The sequence below is a fragment of the Apus apus genome, chromosome 5 (genome assembly GCF_020740795.1).
Source record: "Apus apus isolate bApuApu2 chromosome 5, bApuApu2.pri.cur, whole genome shotgun sequence".
NCBI classification, from domain to species: Eukaryota; Metazoa; Chordata; class Aves; order Apodiformes; family Apodidae; genus Apus; species Apus apus.
The window spans coordinates 6,029,696-6,048,250 of NC_067286.1; the positions used below are offsets into that span (position 1 = coordinate 6,029,696).

Sequence of the window (18,555 nt, forward strand, 5' to 3'; positions counted from 1 at the left end):
CTCAAGTTTGTTTTACAATTAGAGAAAAGAGTCACATGGTCCCCCAAAAAACCCCAAGTTTTATATATATATTTTGAAAATATATTTAAAAACATAAAAAACTCTATAGTTAAACATATATTATGTTAATCAGTACACTTAAATAGAGCTTAATTATATTTACAATATGACGCAGTTGCTTTTAAATTTTAATGCCAATTTCAATTTTTCCCAAAAAACATAAAATTATATAAATATACAATAAATATTTATGTTACACAAGGTGAATAATAGAGAACAAGGCCACAGACATTAACTTACAGTTGCAAGAGTCTTTACTTTAACACAGCACTAGGCCTGCTGACATGCATGATATACCTTTGTCACAAACAGACCACAGCAAGAGTTTAATTAAGTGACATGAAAGAAATCCAACCTCCCCCACCCTGCAGTCTCTGCTTTAATTAAAACTGCCAAGCCTGTGATCATGGATGTATTAGGTCAGGCAAGTGAGAGCCATGGGACTGCAATTTAATTGCTGGTTTCACATTCTATACGTTGAAAGCATCAATTGGCATAGAATTGGCCTATGATGGGGAGTATCCCTCCAGATGTAGCTACAGGGTATGTTTTTTTCTGTAGGTTCCCAGCTCCACCCCTTAGTCTCCCACCCTCGTGGGCTGCCCTGTACCCCTCCAAACCTGCCACCCCACTGTTTTAGTTCTGCCACTCCAATGCCACCCTCACCTATTCCTAGGTGAGGATTGCTGGCTTAAGGATATAGCCATAATTCACTTTGGGAAATGAGGAACTTTATTTCTAGCATGATTTATGCATAAACACTTCTCTTTTGGAAATTCAATTTATTTGAACTGGGAATGATTTTATTCCTGTATCTGAATGAGATTACTGTCGTATCCTAGCTATCATTTCTTTTTCCAGTCTGGATGAGAGATCTGTTTGTTATTCACTCATTAGCATCACCCTTTCCTCTTCCTAAGCAACCAACCCTGGTTTTGAGAGAAGCCACCATTACACCATCTCTCTGCTGCAGCCTAGGAATATTGCTGAAAATAGCTCCTGAGCCACGTTTGGGTTATTAAATGTAACGAATTATAATGCACGTAGAAGTTTTGGGCACAGTGGAATGAAATTCTCCATTATTCCAACATTTAATTTGCAGGAAGAGCACTTCAGTTGAAGTTTTGAGACATTTCATTAAGTTGTATTTTTTATTTTATTTGTGATTTCTGTGTGGAATCCTGAATATCTGCAATTGATCGGGAAGGCTGAAGTTTGAAATTGAGGTGCATCACACAACCCTGGCTTTTAACTCACAGTCCTGCAAGCACATGGCCAATGCAAAAGGCTTTGATTGTACAGTTGGGAGGGTTCTCCTTTGACAGTCATTTATCCTAGGGAAGAGGAAACCCTTCTACCTTAAGTAGAAGAAATTACTGGGTTTGAAGGCATCTCTGTTAACTTCCACCATAAGCTTCTACTAGTACTGGCATATTAATCAGTGCTAACATGGTCTTCAAAGATAATTATTGTGAGGGACCATATTCAAATAAGCTTTGCCCAGTCCAGATTTTTAATTAACTTCACCAGCAAGGCAGACTAACGCAGATCCTGCAGCATTCAGTAGTTATATTTTGCTGTGTTTTCCTCTTTGCTCAGTGACTTTTCTTCATCTACAGGAATTACAAATATAGCATCTGCCTTCAGTGAGCTCACTAACGAGGTATTTCTGCCTCTCTGCCCACTGTAGTCAGTGCAAGTGCTATGCACAGCTCTCAGGCTTACAACCTGCCTTTTTAGAAACACTTCTGTCAGGATAATTAGAGGGGTAGCACAGAGCTAAATACGTCTATCAGAACCTAAGCAACTTTAAGCCAACTCCTCCAGCACTTGCTCTCCACTTACTTCAAGAGTATTTTTTATGCCAACATTTGTCTCGTAAAATAAGGCTGACAGCAGAGGTAGAGCCACATGTACAGAAATGCTAATTGCTTTCAGCTAGAAGCAGAGCCTGTCTCTGCCTCCTTCCCCAGCCATGCCCAGGGCTCCTTTGGGCAGGGATATCACTACGGTTTGCACACCACACTGCAGGCCTGGGGCTGCTAGGCATGCTCTGGAGGTAAGGACATCAGCATTCAAGGCAAAGCTCTCACTCTCCCCCACACAGTGCACAGGACCACATTCAGTGCTGACTGAGATTTGGATAGTCTCAGTCAACCCAAAATGCTGTTACTTGCCCCTGAATTGGCTGTGCTACCCAGTCCTGTGACCAACCTGATCTCAGATCCATGACCATCTTTCTAGACATTCTTGTTGTGCTTCACCAAGACATTTGTTCCAAGCATGGAGTCTTTTATTACATGAAAATCATTGCTCCCAGCAGTCTAGAGAATATGTTCTCTATGACAAGCTCCAGTTGTATGTTAAGCAAAACGCTTTAAAGATCACAACCAACATCCTTCCAGAGGGAGGAAAGGGGAGAAAAAAAACCAAAACAACCCAAACACAAACAAACATGGTATAAGCAAATGCAGGTCTCAAAAGACAGCAAATTAAAAATAATTAAAAAAATAACCCAAATAAAGCATGTTGCCGTACAGTTAAATAAGTGCTGTCTTTAAACCTGAAGTTCAACGATGTGAAGTGGAACATCACCATTTTTTTTTTAAAGTTGCCTCTTTTTTTATTATTATTTTTTGTCAGTAGTTGGATTGCTATTGCAAACACCTTCACAACATCCAAAAAACAAATTGGTTTTTAATCCAGAATAAGGTAATGATTCTTTTTTTTTTTTTCTTTTTCAATCTGATGGGAGTTCAAAAGTAAAAGAGAAACAGTAAAACTATGACAACAGCACCTTGACATTGTTTTAATTCCAACGCTATCAGAAGTTAAAAGCAGTAAACAGATATAGTACTAACAGGAATAAAGATACTTACTGTCTAAAATGTAAACGGAATGTTTTGGTTCAATTTATTTTTCTGAAAGAGGACAGTTTATCATCAATTCACAATTGAAGCAGCATGCAATTTTATTCTTTTTTTTTTTAACCTTTTTGTATTTTCAATTCTTGGCAACGGCGACAAACCACAATGTTATCGAGGAATGTAATGCAGACTTTTTTGTTTGCTTGCTTTTCCCTTTTTTTTTTTTACCTTTTTTTTTCCTCTTTTTTTTTTTTTAAACTTGTGCGCAAATGACTTTTGTTCCCCTTCAGGTCATGGATATGTTCAATAAATAGATTGTGGAACCACTGTACTGTATAAACTTCAGTTATACATGCAGTCCATAAAATTTTTTTTTCTTTTTTTTTTACTGAATAATTTACCCTGTTATGTATATATACAAATAGATAATTTTGTCTCAATATAATCTATACAACACAAACCCACTATCTTCCCCTTTTAATGGTCAATGTACATACACAGGAAGTGTCTATCCTTATAAAGCGCCAGCCAACTCGCTTTTTATTATCCATGGTGAGAGCTCTCACGTAAGACTGGGTAGTTCGGCACTGGGAGTTCCAGTGCCTCTTGTCTATGCCCCTGCAGCCCTCCTTTGTGTACCCCTTGGGGTTGCATTTGGTCTCGTAGAAGTATTGCTTCAGTTGGCCTTTGGGTACTGGGACTTTTTCCAGGACGGTGACAGTCGCCCCAGACATGTCCACTGCAGTCTTTTTCTCTGCCGCCGTCACCCACTCGCTCATGCTGTCACACACGCTCAGCTCCCCGCGGCGAGCTGGGTCGGAGTGGCGCCGGACCCTCATGGACATGTTTGCAGCATCCAAGTAGTTTTTGTACTCCTCGAGCAGAAAGAGCAGCGGGGGTTCCAAAGGCACTTGACTGCTGAGCATGACTCGGGATGTGTACAAGTCTGCATCCTTGTTTTCCTCGCTGGGCTGGATGTCCTGGTCCTCATCTAGAAGCTCCTCTATGACATGTTCAAAAGTGTCCGCCAGCGAAGTCAATCCTCTTGAACCAGCACTGGGCCCATTTAGGCTCTCAAGAGTCCCGTGGGTCCGAAGACCTGGGTAAGCCAAGCTGCCTTGTCCTCTTACACTTGCTTCTTTCATGGGGGCAGCTTTCATGCAACTGAAGTATGAGATAACCATAGTAAGGAAAAGGATGGTCATCACTCTTCTCACTTGGTGGAACTGTGAAGGAGAAGGGAAAAAAAATAAATTAACTTAGAAGGGATGGAATAATGAAAATTCACCTGAGTTCTCATGAGACAGACATTATGCATTTTCAGCAGAGATCTGCTGCATGCAGCCACAACTCGTTACTGGTGATGAAGCACACTCTTGTACAAGGGTGTCCTTTGATTTTTCAGACCAAGCATACGCCAAAGCTCAGGCAACCAGCAAGTCAGAGTTCTTACACCGAATCATGCCAAACTCTTTCCGTAGCAAGTATTAGATTAGATACTATGCAGACTCCTTATTTATTGACTGATTACACCTATTTCAAGTAATAGCAAAAGCAGAACTGCTATTTAGCAATGCAACACTTGAGCAGCAAAAGGCTGCTTCGCAAGCGTGAAAGGGAAGACTTCAATTTCAAGTGCAAATGCAAATATTTGACTTTTAAGATCTGTCTATGCCAAAAATCTCTCATCATTCTAGTCACAAGAAACTGAACAGCACCAAGATAAATTGCATTTGGATTTTGAAAGCAACCTTTAAAACACAGGAAGAGGCCACACAAAATCTGAGGTCTCAGCAGGTCAATCACTCATCTAAAAGTAGAAAGTGTGTATGCATAAATATAGAACAAGAAAATGGTCCAGGACAGTATGCTTGCTACCATACTAAATTTGAGCCGGAAAGATTGCTTGCATCATGTGAATGCCATGGAAGGGACTTGCTGGATTACAGAGCTGATGAAGAGCTATACTGCAATGACAGCACCAGAACCACTGTCCTGTCCTTTCCCAGAGCCCCACACTGCCTGCTCTCAAGCAGGGAGTGCACCTATTGCAACCCAGTTAAAGCCCAGAGCTCAGCATAAAAGCCAGCAGCACAATGAGCCCTAATGCCATGCTGAAACACAGCAGTTTGCCCATTTCTCTCACATTCTGCCCCAAGTTTCGGTGCATGATATGGGCTATGCTTTGAGGCTGCTGTGGGCACTTTGCTCCATTCTCATTGAGCATGGAGGGGTAGCACCTCCTTCCCAAAAGCTTTGATAAGTCTCCGTAGATTGTACATTCATAGAATCACAGAATGGTTAGGGTTGGAAGGGACCTTAAAGCTCATCAGGTTCGAACCTCCCTGCTATGAGCAGGGGACACCTCCCACTAGACCAGGGTGCACAAAACCACATCCAACCTGGCCCTGCACACCTCCAGGGAGGGGGCTTCCACAAACTCCCTAGGCAACCAATTCCAGGACCTTACTACCCTCATGGTGAAGAATTTCTTCCTGATGTCTTAACCTAAATCTCCCCTCTTTCAGTTTAAAACCATGAGCAGTCCTACCATTCCTCAGGGTAGAAACTATCTCCTCCTCAAGTGCAGAGTACACACTTTAGCTACTGTCACACCGAGAAGTTGCCAAAGCCCGCAGTGACCAAGAGCTATGCTTTCTGTCTGATCCCAAGTGCTACTAACAACATCCATCACATCCAGTTGTTATTTTTCCTCTTTCCCATCTCGGCTCTCACCAGTTCTGCTTGCTAGAAAGCAATGGCATTGCTCACATTTTTGAAGAAGCAGCTAATGCTTGTTTCAGAGCTTTTGAAGTTCATTCGGAAGTACCTCATACTTGGCAGCACTCATTGGAGTAAATTCTATTTCTGTTTGCCAACAGGGTGCTATGTAAAAAGCCTTACTTCATCTCCTGCAAATATGCTGTGGGAAACTAGTACTCTTAAGACTCAAACATGGAAAGACAATCTATCACAGAGCATGCAAATAATGTGAATTATGTACTAGAAAGGCAATGCCCAAAATGTAGGTCTCAACGTTTACTTAATGAAGTGTGTGGGGGGGTTGGAAGTGTTTGGATTTGTGTCCGTGCCCCCCCTTACTCTCAGGCCACACTCAACCTGATTTTGGCCAAGAACCCTCTCTACCCCAGCACAACTCGTTCTTCATCCCTCCATCTCTCTTCCTGTTTAAAAGTGTTATTGTGACATAGATTTATGAAGATTAAACAAACCTGACATCTGTGACTCACAGGACATCGTGTTTGCTCTAACCATGCAGAACATTAATATTTTGCAGATTTTTTTCATCCTAGGATTTTAAAAACATTCTACAAGGAGTAGTATCAGATTTCTTCCTCAAAGGAGAGGAAGAGAGACACTACAGAGATGATTTACAACACAAGGAAGAAGATTATCAGTCTTCCTTTATCAAACAAGGAGAGACAAGAGGGAGAAGGGGTGGTTCACCTACTATACAAATGCAGAGCCAGTGAAACAGGCAACAAAAATAACAACATTCAGACGCCTCCTCTTCTAAGAATTGTTTTATATAAAATTTAAAAGTAAAAAAAAACCCAAAACAACAACCAAACACCCACATCACATTTTGTGACCGCCAGAGCAGTGAACAGAACACAGATCTTCTGGCTCCTCATCAAGTTCCTGTTATTTTTATTAGAGTAGTGCCCAGAGGTCCCAGCCTACATCTCCGCTCTGGAGGCCAGACTGTCTGAGCACGTAGTACCCCAAAGGGCCTTCCAGCACAAAGGAGACAGGACAACACTGGAGGCACCAAGACAAGCACAAAGCAGAGGAGAAGCTTGCACCCGTCAGCTTATTACAGCTGTTGGAGGCTGAACATTTGGTTTTCAAGTTAGGTATGTGAGGAAAGGATAGAAGGATTCCTGGACCAGGCCACATTCTTCACTGGTGTCACTGGGCTGTTAACCTGTCATGATAGCAATGAACTTGGGAGGGATGTGAATAATATAGCGAATAAAATAGTGGCTGTGCAACTTTGTTTGCACAGACATGTTGCTCACTAGGAAAAACGATAGATGACAGAGAGGTGCAGAGAAACCTCATCAACTGACTCCAATAAGCTCCCAGCCCCCTCCACCAATGGCTGGTTGGCTACCAGATCTAACAGTACTTTGTACCTCACGTTAAATTAATCCTTCCTTAATCAATTTTGCCTTCCATTTAGGCAGGAAACTGCTGTCAGGCTTGATCAATTTACAGCAATTGCTGCTATCATCTGGGGTAGCAAGAAACGGTGTACCAACTAGGCTCTGAAAACCAACAGCTTTAAGACAGACTAATGACTCTTTTACATAACATACTGATAATACAAAAGAAAATGTGTTCCCCTAAAAGCTACCCCTCTTCCTCATATGAATAACAGTAGAGGAGTATGTCAAAGTAAGCTTTAGAAGCACAGGCACATGGACTATTACTAGCAAGCAGACACAGATCAAACATCTACTTCTTCGTAAATGAGTTCCAGACTAAGCCCAACTGTGCAAGCAGGATGTGAAAAAATTCTTGCCTTGACAGTGACTTGAGCAATATACAGAGTCCTCGTCTTTGGCAGCAAAATGATACCAAGTGATTTAATGTGAGGAAGCAGTATTTTAACACCTAGGACATCTCTTAATTCTAGAGGCCACAGCAATTGCTAGAGCAGCTGCTCAAAATCTACTAGTTTAATATGGTACAGCAGAAGATTTAAATCTCACTCCGTGTGTAGAAACAAACACACCACCTTTCAGCTACTTTTGAACTGACTCATGAATGCACGGTTCATCTCTTCCTTTGTGAGGCTGGACTAATATCCCAATGCAGCACCAAAAGGTCATTGGAAACATTTTGGATAACAGCTTCCAGTCCTTTTCCTCTGCTCCCCAACTACCAAACCTTCCCTGTGTTGCAAAGATTAAAGATATAGGTCAGCCAGTTACAGTAAGTGCCTGGTGAACCTCAAACACTTACAGATTATGCACAACCTTCCAATTACCAGGAATTCACCTTGTCATCCTACATGGAAGTGGAAGCAGGGTGGGAACACAGAATAAAGTTGATTTTTCCTGCTTTCCCAGCATGCTGTCACTGAGCAAGGTATCACCCCTTTCCACGCTAGGCACATCCACCCCATGAGGCCTTCATGATGATGCCCCAGCATTTCTCTGTAAACCCAGGCCTGATGCTACCCTGGCAGACTGAGCAACTATTCCCCACAGAGACTCATCAGAGCTGAGTATTTCTTAATTGGAGCAACCTGGCTGATACTGCAGGTTCTGAGGGCATCCACACAAATGAACGCCAAACAACACAGAGTGCCATGGCCACTTTCAGTCAGACAGGCAGCTAGAAAAATACAAAATAAAACCACTGATGATAAAGCTTCCATCTCTGTAGTCCTATAATGCACTCATCCCATTCCTTCTCAGCTGTAGGAGGTTCAGGTCTCTGTTCCCCACCTTCTAGGAACAGCAGCTAAAGGTTGCAGTTTGCACTCCACCAGTTCAGCCATGTAACTGGGCATAAAAGATCAAAGGCTCCTCTAGGAGAGGGAATCTTGGTTCATCTGCTGTTGTATACACCTACTAACTTGTATGAAATAGATATATTATTTAAAACAGATGTATGCCAGCCTCCTCAAGACCTAGCCTTAAGCTACTTCCTCAGGTGACTGAAGATGTCAGTCAGAAATAATATGAGTGTGGTTTCCCAAACGACATTCATTCTCATGGCTTCAAGAACATCCCTCCTTCTCTCATGCAGCATAGCAAAGCTGGAGCAATGAAAAGAGGTCACCTACCATGGACCAGATCTTAGGATGACATGACCTAGTTTGTACTTCAATGAAGTCCATACAATTACGGCTAGAATAAGGGCACATAATTGTGGCAGTCATCTCCACTAATGGGAAGGAGGCTCGTTAAATGAAGGTCATGTCAATTATCTACAGCTAGTTTACACATGCAGTCAATTACATAGCCACATTATTTATTTCAGTATTTGTTTTTAATGAGGATTTACTGGTTAATTGTTTTATTTCATTCTTTTTAGCTATTTTAAGCAGAAATCTAGCAGCTTAACGGGTTGCAATTCCAGTAGAGAGACCTGAGGAACAGCTGAGAACATATACTTGCTTTTTTGCATCCTGATAAGCTATGGAAGTTGAAATAACTTTAAAACTGAATAGATTAATAATGCTTTAATCTCCAGAAAGGAGTGTGTGGTTGAAGATAAAATTAGCAGCAAGAAGGCATTCATTTTCTGCCTTGCCATTTTCTAAGACCTTTATATAAAAGTTCAGTTTACTAAATACTACTGAACGGCAGAGGCATGAGTTCCTGCTCTACACATCATTACCAGAGTGTGTGAACAGATACCAAAATGGGATGCATGTCAGCACATGACTTGCAAAGACTAAATGTACTGAGAACAAATAGTATTAACCTTTAACACATGCATAACTGGATGTCTGACGCACTCTGGTTATCCTTGCGGCTATTTATGCAGCAAACTATATAATTACTTTTTATTACTGAAAATAAAGCACTCTCCCCCCAACACACACACATGCACACCCACACCCAATTTGTATTCGTGTAAGTTGGTTCTCCCAGTCAGGAAGAAGGAACCCTTTTGTATTTATTCTCTCATGTTGGTTTTCCCTGAGGTAATAAAATCTACTTGGCCCTAATGCCAGAGATGGCAGAGACTAAGAACCATTTTGAACACTAAGATAAATAGCAAGCAAATTTACAAGTAGCTTGTATACTACAACTTTAAACATGAGAATTTTCCCTTCATCTTAAGACACTGAATATTGCCTATGGTGCAGCTTCCGAGAGGAAAGAAACTCCAGCAATGCCTACACTGACTTGAGAGAAATATGTGCCCATTTAAAGCACTACAAGGGGGTTTTGTGGGGTTCCTAGGTTTTATCAGCCTCTGCCCAACACAGACAAAAATCACAACTTCTCCTGCTGACCAAATGCAGGAAAGAAACCAAAGAAAATCAGGGCAAAATAATGATGCCATGACACTCCACTCCTGATCTTTCACAGAGTTATCATCTATCAAGAGTTTCCTGAAAACTTTCATCATACCGTTCTGGACAGTCAAACAACCATGCAAAGGACACACTTGCTTCAGGTCTGATAAAGAGAATTCAGCTTCTGTAATGGGTGCAGAGCAGACAGTCTCCTCATCACAAGCATGCTTAAACTTAAATTGGCCAAATGCAAGGCTACAAGGAGTTCCCAGTAGGATTTATGTCGGATGGATCTGCCCATACCAGGAAACAGGCAGGAGTTTTGGCAGTATGTGTAAGTGAAGAAATAGCAGGCCAGACTCACAGATGGTATTAGAGCTTTCAGAGAGACAGCACCCATGGCAGAGAACAGATGTGCACTATTTTTGTACTTTTACAATGGGAACTGGTTGTTGAGCCAGTGACACACATATTGCCTTTCCAGCTGTTGGCAGCAGCATCCCACACAGGGGGTGCTCAGACTGCACTGGGTTTTGCAATCTCTTGCTGTAAACAAAGAAACTCTGCTCCAAAGGGTCCTTGTGTGTGCACTCCTATATGTATGTATCACAGACAAGATGCTTTACCACAACGTTTTTTGGCCAAAATTTCATGTTGAAATACCAAGGTACATAGTGGAATTTCCCCTCAAATAAAAGTGCTACCAGCAGATTTATTTTTGCTTATCAGGAGTATCCTGGGTAGCCACAAATACTGCACAGCAGGGACATGACTTCCAAGCCTAAAGCCTAAGCATTAGCAAATTCCAATTTCAAAATTGACCTTAGGCTTAGAAAACCACATTAATCTGTTTTAGAGTGTTTGTCAAGATACGTTCATGCAATTACTGTGTTCATTCACAAGTAACATTATGCAACCTCTGTGAAAGGAAAGTTCACCTACAGAATAGGCTACCTAAAACTCCCCACAAAACAAGGAAAAAAAACCACAAAACCATTCCATGGAATGATTGCTCTGTGCCAAGATACTACCTGGTTCTTTTGTGTGAGCAGATAATTACTGCCCTCTGAAACAGTTTGCTTTGATAGCCTCTAGAACTTTATCTAATGCTAATTCAACCTGTGCACAGATTAGCAGATGAACGTTAGGGCAGAACCTCAGACCCTTGAGCAGCATCTGTGGTTTGCCTTCCATTTCACTAAGGCTCTTTGGTATGAAAGACTGTGCTGAACCGTCACAGGACTAAGCTATTCTGCCAAGTACACACATGAAGCTCCACTGAAGTCCAGGATAATTGGCACCCGACAGCAGGAACAGAACAGAGCATGTTGCGTGCGTACTAGCGTGAGTTGGATCCCTTGTACTGTGACATGTGTCCAGCAGCCCTGGAGCGACCCAGAAGCTGCTGTACCAGTTGAGCTTGGATCTTACGAGTGCCTAGAAACTATTGAACAGCATGTAAAACATCCCACGCACCCATCGGTTCTGCTGCAAGTGGCAAGCTCCCTAGGACCTATAGAACGTTATGCACTCAACAGGAACGTAAGGGAAGCTCAGCCAAGGCAAATCAGTGGTTAAAAAGCATAAGCATCAGATGGAGCAGTTACCCGTGGTCTGGGCAAGCAGTGCTTCCTCTAGGACAAGGGAGGAGAGCAAGGGCGATACCCATTTGTTGCAAGACTCTTACCTTTGCTGAGACCCTGACTGTGTGTGGCATTGCTGTAAGAGAATACCTTGCTTTTAGCCATAGTCAGTCCTTGAAATGAAGCAGATCAGTACGTTGTGATGTGCATGAACCAGAAACTGGAAATGCCTGTTGTCAGAGCCCTGACAGGTATTAACAATATGCCTGCATTTGCCAGTGGTGTTATCAGTCATCTTTTGGCTGCCTGCCCTTGTGTGCAGATTTCTCTCAACACATGCCCAGTCCACTTGTTAACATGGCATCTCCAAGAAAATCCTTTCCATGGATGGGGCAAGGGATAAAAGCTTACACTGAGGTACCAGAGCAGCTTCTGGGGGTACTCAAACCCAAAGTTACATGGGAACAACCAGACCAGGGGCAGAAGTTGGTAAGTTTGGAAAGCCACCTGCATTAATGGAATAATGAGAAATTTATATTTAACACAGATGTAGTCATTAAGATTTTAACCCACCTCACTGGGCAGTGAGCCCTGCAAGTGTCCTGCTGTAACAATGACTTAATCTTTTGAGATAACATTGTTGAAAAATTACATTAACGTATTAACATAATGGTATGGAAAACACTTCACCACTGATATTTTGCTAGGACAATGCAGCACACCACATATTTGAGAGAATTATAGTTTTGGGCTTTCCCCCCCACCTTCCTAGTGATTTCACACTGAAACAAGATGTCACGGTTTGACTGCTCAAACCAGGACACAAGACTTTGGCAGTTGCTATGCCTGAGCCTCTGTCCCTAATCTATCTAAAAATTTGGCAGCCAGATTCAACTAGATTCTACAGAAGAATACAAGTTTCCTAGACAATACTCTTACAACAGTCCTGTGGTGTAACTGGCAGGCAAGCAGCTGAGACCCACCCAAATAAGCTCCCCCACCTTTCCCATCTTTATTCTGGAAAACATGAGTGTATGGGCTTACCCACTTACAGACTTACAACACTGTGTATTGTTGCTTTCATTTCACAGGCTCCACAAAGGAAAGGGTTTGGAATAACTAGAATGGGTGAGGAGGTACATCTGGCAAAGATGCCAGCATCTGAAAACAAGCTTCATTAGTTGCATTGGTTCAGGGTACGAACATTTCATGGAACATAAAGAAAAAGTAAAACCTGAAACCTTACAGGAAAAAGTAATTAATCAGGCTCCCACCTTCTCCCAGTTGTATAAAGGTGTAATTTCTTTCACAAAGGAGCATCACACTGTGATTCCTGTGAATTACATGGCCATTCAGTCCTTTCCCCCCCAATTAAAAATGCAGTTTACCTGGTTCATGACTTTTCATACTTGCCACCAGATATAACTAGAGATTGTGGCATCATGGGAAATTATTTCCACACAAACTGTTGAAGTTCATTGAAGCAGTGTGTTCTGGTGGACCCAATCCTGGTGGTCACTGCCTACTATCAATCTACAATGCTCTGTTCATAGATTTCTACCAGCTGCAAAGGTGGCCCAGCAATTATGTGGTCATAAGGGTCAACACCTAAACTAGAACAAAATGTTGGTTTCAGCAAAACAGCTTCCTCACACTCGGGATTCCTGAGAGATACATGCATATTTGGGAATGATTATACTTCAAAGAGGAAGGAAAAAAAAGCAAGCTTTCTAGGTGTGCAGACTAGCTCTTCCCTTCCCCCACCAATAGAAGCACATAAATAGCCCAGACATGCCTATAAACAGAAGTATGCAAAATCCAGCCCAACACCACCTAACTTTCCTCGGCTCCTCGCTTGGGTGTCTTGTTTCATGCACACACACACACACACACCACTGAAGAAAGTGGCTGTGCTGCCAGCGGACTGTTCTCACTGTAAGAGCCCTTAAGCTCCAAAGGGTAGATTTGTATATGGGATTTCAAGTCATTAAATAAACACTTCTCTAGAAAAACTCCAATATCTGTCCCTTCACATAAGCTGATCCTACTGCCCTGCAGGGAAGGAGAGCCTCTTTTCAGATAGCTGGGGGTGGGGAAGGAAGGAGAAAGTTAAAGCCAGAAACATTAAATTACCCAATTAGCCTGTTGAGTAGCCTCTCCACAGTCTCTGCAAAACATGACAGATTATCTAGAAGCCACCATCCTATTAAAAAAAGTAAAAAACAGAGCTGTCTTATCAGAGATAATTAGTAGTTCTAGAGAGGAATAAAAAATACTTAGAGGTTGCAAGAGAAGAGACGTGGTACTTATGCCGCTGTGACTCTCCACTTGTACCACATTTCCTGGAGAACACGCTACCAAAGCTCCCAAAGTGCTTCGCAAACACCAAATCTCAACAGTGAGGAGGAACTGCCTCAGACATCTCATTTTCCTTCTGGGTAGACTGAAGCCCATAAAGACATTTAAGCAACTTACCCCGGACTGCACAGCAAGTCGCTGCTGACCCAGAGAAGAGGGGAGCCCCCACTCCCAATCCCTCGCTTCAGCCACTACACAAAGCTGCCTTAACCATTTATATCAGTCACATATTTGGCAAATCTCTCGATGGTAACTTAGATGTCTAACCCAGAAAGAGGCAGGGCAGCTGATTAAAACCTTAGGGGTATTATTTTGAATACATATGCTAGCTCACTTCCATCTGTGTCGTTAATTAGTTCCTGACTGTAGGTTAAATGTAGGGCATGTTGTCACGAGCCTAAGGTGGGGTGGCAGGACCTCCTGCTATCGCCATATGGCTTTTTGTTTCTTCCATCATTCTTTGCCTTTTAGCCTCATGATTCTAATTTGTGGCCTTGACCATTATATAACAAAGAACAACAAGAAAAGCAAAACTAGTGTTACAGTAGAAACAACCATTCTTCACCATTAAAACCTCCAAGAGGTTTGATTTCAAATGCAATGCAACTTCTATCTCATCCAGAGGCTGCTTTTACCCACAGCAAATCTGTTATGAAATTCAGCAAAGACCTATTCCCACAGAGAACTACTACTGCACAAGTAGGTATGCACCAGCCCTATAAACACAAACCAGGCAGCTTGCCAGGGACCAAAGGTCAGCCTGAACTTGGATAAACCAGAGAAGAGCAAGGCTATGCCTACTCGTAATACGGCTGCTGAGTCCTTACAGGGGATTAAGCCAGAGTAGCACCATCTCCATGAAAACAAAGGAAAAAAGATGACTGAGTTCTGGTCATCTTCCTTTTCCAATGCATCTCCACACATGTATCCTTTTGTTAAAAACACAAGTGGGTCAGGACTGTCCTAAACAAAACTCCAAGTCATGTTTTGATGTATGCCCTAACATGACTAATTACAGGATATGCAGAGTATCAGCAGTTCCCCTGCAGTCATTTTCTAGTGAGTATAAGTTGAAAACTAACAGGTCTGGTGGTGCTTTGCGACTGAAGAAATGCTCTAAAGTGTTTAACTTAGAGTAGACACAGAAGTTATTTATTGTGTTTTCTAGCTCTCACTGCATACCTCCATTAGCTAGAGGGAGGGGGAATGACTTCTGCTATTTCCAAGCATGAGATTCTATGATTTTCCTAACAGTTACAGGAATCAGGGCAAGGAAAAATACACAACAATATCTATGTTGAACAACACCGATTAAGAACCTGATGATACAACTTCATGCTTGAGCATTATGAAATTCAAGATGTTTCATCCAGGTTTGTCAGACTCAGAGGCTGACTTCTTAGAAGACTTAGACTTCTAAGTAGTTTCTTCAATCTTATTTCTGCAGTAGGTTTTTTGTTTGTTTGTTTGGGGGATTTGTTGTTGGGTTTGTTGTTGTTTTTTCATGGAGGCATGTGGAATTGACTCACTCTTTTGCATCATCCTTGCTTATCATTAACACTCCTGTTACTTTTGCAGATACAATGGTAGAAGTTTTGCACAAGAGGCAGAAATTAATCATTAGTGCAAAAACAGAGAAAGCAAAGGACTTTAAATGAGCCTTCCAAGGAAGGCAGCTTTGTTCTTAATTTTAAATTCAGGGACAAATCATTAGCTTTGAAGGGGAAAACTAGTTTTCAGACATTATTTTGCTTTTCATTACACGCAGTTTGTATTTCTGCGAGAAGATTTAAAGAAGTATCTCCTCATCCTCTCTTTTCACCATTTCATTGGCAGCAACCTGCAGATGCCATACCAGTAAGTACCCTGCTGTTGTCCTGAGACACGAAACACCTTTCTTTGCCTCCCATAAAATAAAAACAACCCTTCACCAGTCTGCAGGACATTAGCTGCCAAGGAAAAAAGTAACCATGACATTGACATAAACTCTAATGTTTATATCTGGAAGAGCAAAAATGGAGAACTTCAGATGTGTTTATTTCTAGTTTTGGTTCAACCCATTATGAAGATAAAGGGCGGTCATGATGTTCAGCAGCAAATTCGTACTTCACCACAGTTTCCTGGCATGGGTTCTGGTTAAGTTACCCTTGCCAGCTTGAACTTGTTAGTGGCTTTGCTTCCCCCTTGGACTCACGCTGGCTTTCAGTACAAATTCTATCAAATAGCATTTCTCTCTTGGCATTTACGGCTCAGTCAAACTGGATTATCAACTCAAAAGGAATGTAAATAGCAAGAGAAGATCCAAGTCTTAATGCAGGCAGCCAGCAGGCACAATTATCTAGAAATACCACAAAACAAGTCCTGTCGCTCATCCCAACAGTGTCCATACATTTCTGTAGTACGGTGACAGCTATGACTAAGGGGAAGTTGGTTTACTTATAATCCAGCACTTGAATAAAGTTTAGACTTCATTTCTTTTCATCTCAGTGTATCAAATGCTGAACACTCACTGAGAGCGCCACGGCCAGCGTAAAGAAGGGTAAACTAAACCATATGGATACTAAACATTGCACCAAGCTTAGAAAGTAAATGGCATAACAGACTAAGGAATCCAGAGATCATAACCTTTAATTCCTTGATCTAGACAAAACTGCATTTCTCCAGGAGCTGTTATGTTTAAAGAAAGCAGTGTTTTGACCACATTAGATACAGCACAACATGTGCTAGAACTGGCACAAGGTTATTCTTACCTCTCCTTTTGTAAGATATGTTATTACAGGATTCTGCAAAACAAACAAACAAACAAACCACAACAAAACACCAAATCAAACAGCAAACCACTCTAGTCCTGTTCTTACTGTTACAGCTTTAACTGAAGCAATACGCTCCAAGTCTTTTGCATGCTGAGTTAATGCAAAGAGCATGTAACAGCATTTTTCTCAAAACCTCACCTAGTTTGATCTTTTCCCAGACTCCTCCTGCTATGGTACATGCATGCAAAGGACTACATGCCTATCTGTAGCCCAGTATGTGCACTGGAGAGGCAGAGGTTTAATGTGGAGCTGTGGCTTAGCTAAAGATAGTTTCTCAAACACTAGTTTGGCACAATGGCTCTCTCCTTGTACACCCTCATATGCTATAAACAGTCTGCAGTTGTCTCCCAACCTGAACAGAGAATCTCCCTGTGCCACAGCTCCTCAGTTTCCCACAGGAAAACCCCGTTCCCTCAGAGGCTACACATTAAGCATTTCCCCAATATACTTGACACTAACAGATTTTAAGCATCATTAAGAAATTATCAAAAACACCACCTAGAAAGATAGGCAGTACGTGCCATCAGCTAGTGGCTTGTATTTTCAAGGCTCTACCAGATGGAAGTTCCCAGCTCCCACTGAGCTTTAGTTGGGTTTCTTACTCCTCTGGGCATTTGATAGCCATAAGCTAGCAGTTATTATAAAAGCCCCCAAAACATACTGTGTCTGTAAGTATCAAACAGGAATGACTGCACAGGAGATTGAGTTCAGCAGGCAAGAAAGGCACATTGTTTCTCTTTACAAGCAGTTCCTCACAAGTTAAATAGGGAACAGTGCTTATTCTTCTCTCTCAAATGCAGAGGAAGAACTTGCTATAGCCAAAGACTGATGTACAAAACACACAAGTCAGAAGTTGTGAGCTCAAATCAAAACAGGGAGCTATATCCTGAGAACCAACAGGCAGATATTAAAAGTGTATTTCATGTTGTTAGATTTAGAGTAGCAACACTACCTTCAGTACCCCCCTAAGCTTCAATACTTAATTTTGAAATTGCAGAAATCCTGGATCTAGTGAAATAAAGCTAAAGGCAGATGAGTCAATACATTAAGAAAAACAGATTAAATTTTTTTTTTCCCCTTATTCCACCAAGTATCTTCTAAAGGACACTCCCAACCAAAAAGACTTCAGTGAAGGGGTTAGGGGGAAAAAAAAAAACACTCTCCCCCCAAACCAACTCAAATCCACAAGGGACTGGTTCTAAATTGCACTTTTTTGGTGCAAGCTTTGGACACATTATCAAGTCTCCCTGACAGCTGTAGCAAGCCAGCAAAATTCTGACTTCCAAATACTTAACTGGGTGTAGCCTAAAGTTCAGTCAACAAGTGACTTACTGAAGGGCATCCTTCTTGTTTACCTATTTGAGCCACACAAGGAAGACTGTATAAAGATTAGTTACCTGCATAGCTAGGACAGGATTCACAGGTACCACCTCCGCTACAGGGCTCTTTAAAGCCCTCATGCATACACACTGAATTTACTGCTGCGAAGGCAAGAATGATTTGGATTAGCTGCCTCCTCTTAAATTGTCCAGCCTCACTTGCCAGAGCCATCCTATAGCAGCCTGTTTGGTTCCTGCATCTCTAGGTGGCGGTAGCTGCTCAGATTTTGAGATAACCAAGAGATGCTTATGTGAAATTTAGCAACCAGTATTCCTCCCATCCTCCTAGAATTGCCTTTCCTAATTTGAAATGTGACCCCCTCCCCCCCCTTTTCTTCATAATTTATAGTAGTCTGAAGCTGAGTCACAAGGATTTCTGCATTTTCCTAACCAAGTACACAAGAAAAGAAATGAACTGCCAAACTATTGAGGTAATTTACAGCGTAAAGCATTGAGAGCTTCTAGTCGATCAAAGGACTCAGAGAAACA

The 18,555-nt window shown here is 41.8% G+C and overlaps 1 protein-coding gene across 5 annotated transcripts in view; it reads right to left on the reverse strand.

The window, feature by feature from the left end:
- Window positions 1–2,657: 2,657 nt before the first annotated feature.
- The window catches only part of BDNF (brain derived neurotrophic factor), a 39,382-nt gene continuing 23,484 nt past the window's right edge, over window positions 2,658–18,555 (reverse strand). For 4 of the 5 annotated variants that reach the window (XM_051622087.1, XM_051622088.1, XM_051622086.1 and 1 more), the window contains exon 2: window positions 2,658–4,153. In XM_051622087.1, coding sequence (XP_051478047.1) covers window positions 3,392–4,132 — 741 coding nt within the window. In that variant the 5' untranslated portion in view covers window positions 4,133–4,153 and the 3' untranslated portion in view covers window positions 2,658–3,391. Of the gene's footprint in view, window positions 4,154–11,620; window positions 11,642–18,555 lie in introns of those variants that run through there. The other variant, XM_051622083.1, reaches the window with a different exon arrangement.